We start from the raw sequence: 4,526 nt of genomic DNA on the forward strand, positions 1-4,526 counted from the left end.
AAAACACTCTGTATAAAATAACCTTGTATTGAAAATGCGTACCAGTCAAAAGATTTTGATACTCTTCTTTTCAAAATTTGATACTTTATTATTGAGTAAATATCTACGTAGATCTTTATTTGCACTATCAATAACAATTTCTCAACTTTCAATATTGAAGACCTTGGTGATCTACTTAATTGTTCTTTTAGACAACCTGTTATTCCTTCGATAGTTTTAAGTGAAAAAGGGACCCCGGAAGGGAAGTGAAAAGAGACTGAAATTTCAACACCACCTTTTTTGGATACTACTGGTTATGAAAATCTAATTAGTGTTTAAGTAATAGAAAGAATTGATTTTTCCCCAAAAAATCAGAACTCTTGCTAGAGAAAGATTTCTAGCCGGAGTTTTGATTGATGAAGAAAGATTTGCTGGAGGGGAAGAGGCAGAGAAGAGGTTTGAAGGAAGCGATAGGATAAGAAAGAGAAGCAAAAGAGGAACTTACAGGACCCCTATTGTTGAAGAGAGGATACGGAGTCTGTGTCGGAGAGAAGTACGTTATAATATCAACGAAGTTTGGATCTTTTTTCTCCAACAACTGAAAATATTCAGAAGAATATCTACTGAATAAAAATGTTAATTCAAAAAATGCGACAATAATTGGTCGATAAAATAAATTAAGATCAATTCCAACTGGTCCTAAGATCAGACTTACTAATAAAGAAAAGTTGAAAAACAAGATCTTCTTAAAACAATTGAATGCTTCAGTGAATTCGTGGAGTCAGGGTGCCGGGACCTGTTGTTTGATCCAAGGACTATGCGGTGGGTCGTCGGCGGCGAATGTGTTTGGTTTCCCGCTTCTCGAGGATGAGCTCCGGAGGAAACGTGGGTACGGCTACGCCAGAATTTATCGGAGCTTTACCTGACGTAGCTTTGCTTCTGCAGCCCGGTCCAGCGAACACGCGCAAGGGGTGTCTTTCCAATGTGTGCTGTGGACAGGCTGCATGCGGAGTTCCTGACGAGCGTCTGTGACTCATCCCACAACTGCGAGACTAGCAGTACTCCGCACTAGCTCTGCCATACAGCCCGTCGCGAGTTCATCTACAAGCTGTTCTGCGAGGTCGCTCGTCTCACGCGGCAAGTTCTCTGCCAAAAACAAGCTTCTGCTGACGGCGCGTTCCTTCAGATTGCGACAGTTTAAGTCCCGGTTCTCGGCATTCGTGACTTGCGACCGCGCCACATACTTCACGCATGAGTGGCCACCCATACGGGCCTGTTGACACATGGCTCTCGAAAGGATTAGCACACCCCCGATGTAGGAAAAAACCAACACCACTCGCCTTAGCTCATAAACACACCTGACCCAGCATCATGTATCCCGCAAAACCTCTCAGGCCCAACTGCTAAAGGCATGGATGCACGGCCGTTCCATTCAGCGGCGTGCTGGAACCCCGCTACTACCACGCCGTCACGTACCCTACACCGGGAAAGATAGAAATTCACCGGCATTTTCTTGAGGCAACACAGCGTCGAAAACGCCAGTGACCATCGCCTGAAGCACTGTCCCAAAGTAATCCCCTCGTGCTCACTCCGGACACACCTTCAGGGACCAGCGTACCGTCAATGGCGTCCACGCAGACACGTCCCAAAGCGTCTGCGGGATGCCCGGTCGTCCGATACCGACAAATGACGGCCAACTGCTACGGAAAATGTCTCAAGAATTCTCGCAATCACATCACGGAGTGCTGAAAAATTCTTTTACCCCCCTGTCCCTTGGCAGCCGCTGACCGACGCAAAACACATACGCCGGTCCCACGCTGGCCGCGGAAAACCGAAAAGAACCACCGAACCATAGAACACATGAAGTAGTAAATCAAAGTTCTCTTGTGTTTTCGGAGACAACTGTATGAATCGTCCGATCCGCATGCAACCCGCTCCCGCGGGGCAGCTCGTCGCGGCAGTCTCCAACAGCCACTCCGATCGTTTTCGTTCCTCTTTTTTCTTTTTTTTTGTCTCTAGTTGTGGTAAACATAAGAAAAGAGAAGGAAATACATATATAGATGTATCAAGGAAAAGTGCTCGGGGAAAAGTCTTTCGACTTTTCCCCGAGCACTTTTCCGCGGCCCTGGCAACCGCCGCGCGTCCTCTGCGGCTGCCAGCGCGCCGTAGGCACACTCACTCCCGAGTCCGTACGCAACACGGCAGTAAGATAGCATACGGCAAGCCCAGCTTACGCAGGACAAGCAGCGCAAATTATCACAGTAAGATAACACGGGAAGTCGAGGTTATATAACACGTTCCTGGACACCGATTCTGAGCCCAACACGCGCTACCCAGCCCGCTCTAGAAAACGCCGGGCTGTCATGCTCTATGACATCCCTCTTACACAGTGTTGGACGTGCGGCCCTCACAGGCTGGCTGCGCCCATCATGTGGTGCAGTATCCCGGGGACCTAGACAGTGACCAGACTCTGAAATCTCGCGCTGGAAAGAAAGACGAATCGCAGGGAGTCTACGACAACGTCACTGCTTACGAGCAACACGTCGCGGCACTGACACGGACATCGAGATTCTAGGGTCACGTCAGCTAACGCACTTTGAGGTTCATGCAAGCCTCCCTCGCACAATTCACCAGATGGGAGCTTTGGGACAAATGCGGGAGGTACCAGGGCGGGCTCGGCTACGTTTACGGGATGCCTGAGATTTCGGCATGCCTTAGACCATCACACCAGTGAATCATGTAACAAGTGCGGACACTTGCAGGAATATAACTTTTGGCGCGCTCCACTGCTCTAGCAGATACGAGCCGGTGAGGAAGGGGCACCTCTTGACGCGGAAGCACAACGGCAGTCGGCGTGCTCTGCGCAAGTTGTGCTGGACGCGACGTTGTCAGCCGTCATGCCAGCTCCCCATAGGCTCGATTACGAACACTTTGATAGCTCACCCGGTTCCTCGATCCCGGCGTTGCGCACTCGACACACGCTTCCGCAAAGAAGGCCAGCCCGAAGCGGCCGCCGCGCATTCGTTCCTCACTTTCTGGACAGTATATTCAATCGCAGGCAAGCTCGAGATACTTGCTGCTGCCCACGTCGCAGTTGTACTGCCCGGAGCCTTTCTCCGTCCGCCGCCGGCCCGCGGTAGCCGCACTCGAGATACTTTCTCTTTTCACTTTTAAGCAACAAACACACAGATGAGAGTCATACCGCGGTGTATGACATAGACCTTTTATGCCGAGTCTCCCGGAGTAGTAGTGTAGAATGCTTTTAGCTTGTGACATGGTTGTCCTGAGCAAATCCCAAGCTCCGAGCACCGAGAAAAGAGCCAGCGCACCTCGTGAGGTTCACTACATTCCCGGACACAGCCTAAAGTGCCGGGAAAACCAAACGCCCTTTCCGCCGGTCACGACCAAGGCCGGAGAACCGTCTCCCTTCCACACTCCACTTAGCGCCGACTAACCGACGCCAACCATACAGAACGGTCTCAGGCTGGCCGGGAAAATCAAAGAGGATCATCGAACCAGCGGAACACTTGCAACGGCAAACAAAAAAATTTTTCTCTCTTTTCCGGAGACAGCCCACAAAGTTCTCGGAAAACCCTTCTCTTCTTCGGGGACAACTCTCTGAAGCGCCAGTTCGCATGCGGTCCGCTGCCCCGGAGGCAGCGAACCGGCGGCAGTCTCCAGCGCCGCTCCGATCCCTTTATTTCTCTCCCTTTTCCTTTTTTCTTGTTCTATTTGTGTTCAAAAATAAAAAAAAATACATATATAACTCAAGAAAAGACCCCGGGGAAAAAAGTTTCCCCCGGCCCTGCCAGCCGCCGCGTGTCCCCTGCGGCCCGGCGCTCCGTAGGCACACTCAACACCCCTCTCTATGCAACACGCCGGTAAGATAGCATAAGGAAGCTCAGTTTACATAGCACACTCACCACAAAGGTACAACATTTAAAAAACACAGGGAAGTCAAACTCATATAGTACAGTCCGCACGTTCTTGGCCACCACTGTTAAGCCTCCGGGTAAGTGCCAGTGTTCCTTGTCCATTTTTTTTCCTCGCTCTCCCCTCTTGCGGAACTGTCCGGCTGTCATTCCGCTATTTCGTGCTCCTCTTGCAGAAGCTTCAAGAGCTCCATGCAGAGCCCTACATGAGAACAAAAGCTGAGGCTATCACTGCAGTACTGAATCGGCCTGACACACTTCATCCGACGGAACAGGACTTTCCACACTCGACTGAGGACCCAGCGGCTGGGAAGCCTCTCCGCGAGCAGCGGTGTCGGCCAAGGCGGGCTTGCTAACATACTGGCTGAAAACGAGACGCAAGTCACCGCATAACGGCAGACAGTGCTCACGACTTAGCATGCACGTTCCTTCCGTGGACTCCGGAAAAGAGCGGTAGCTCAGGATGTGGCAGGAGTTTACCCTCACCGGCTGAACGGATAGCAGATGTGCAAACCAGAAGCCTGCTGTCCCCAAGGGGTTCGACCTCTGAAGATGTCCAAACCAGAAGCCGAACTTGCAGGAAACTGGAACTGGAAGTAGCGCACATGTACAGCG

The 4,526-nt window shown here is 51.0% G+C and overlaps 1 protein-coding gene across 1 annotated transcript in view; it reads right to left on the minus strand.

Annotated features, from left to right (window-relative positions):
- CSUI_003506 (uncharacterized protein) overlaps window positions 1-1,871 on the minus strand; it is a 7,221-nt gene extending 5,350 nt beyond the window's left edge. Inside the window, exon 1 of the mRNA XM_068063703.1 lies at window positions 695-1,871. Coding sequence (XP_067924321.1) covers window positions 1,013-1,264 — 252 coding nt within the window. The 5' untranslated portion in view covers window positions 1,265-1,871 and the 3' untranslated portion in view covers window positions 695-1,012. The remainder of the gene's footprint in view (window positions 1-694) is intronic.
- Window positions 1,872-4,526: the final 2,655 nt, after the last annotated feature.

Source organism: Cystoisospora suis (assembly GCF_002600585.1).
Source record: "Cystoisospora suis strain Wien I chromosome Unknown contig_1577, whole genome shotgun sequence".
In the NCBI taxonomy this organism is placed as follows: Eukaryota; Apicomplexa; class Conoidasida; order Eucoccidiorida; family Sarcocystidae; genus Cystoisospora; species Cystoisospora suis.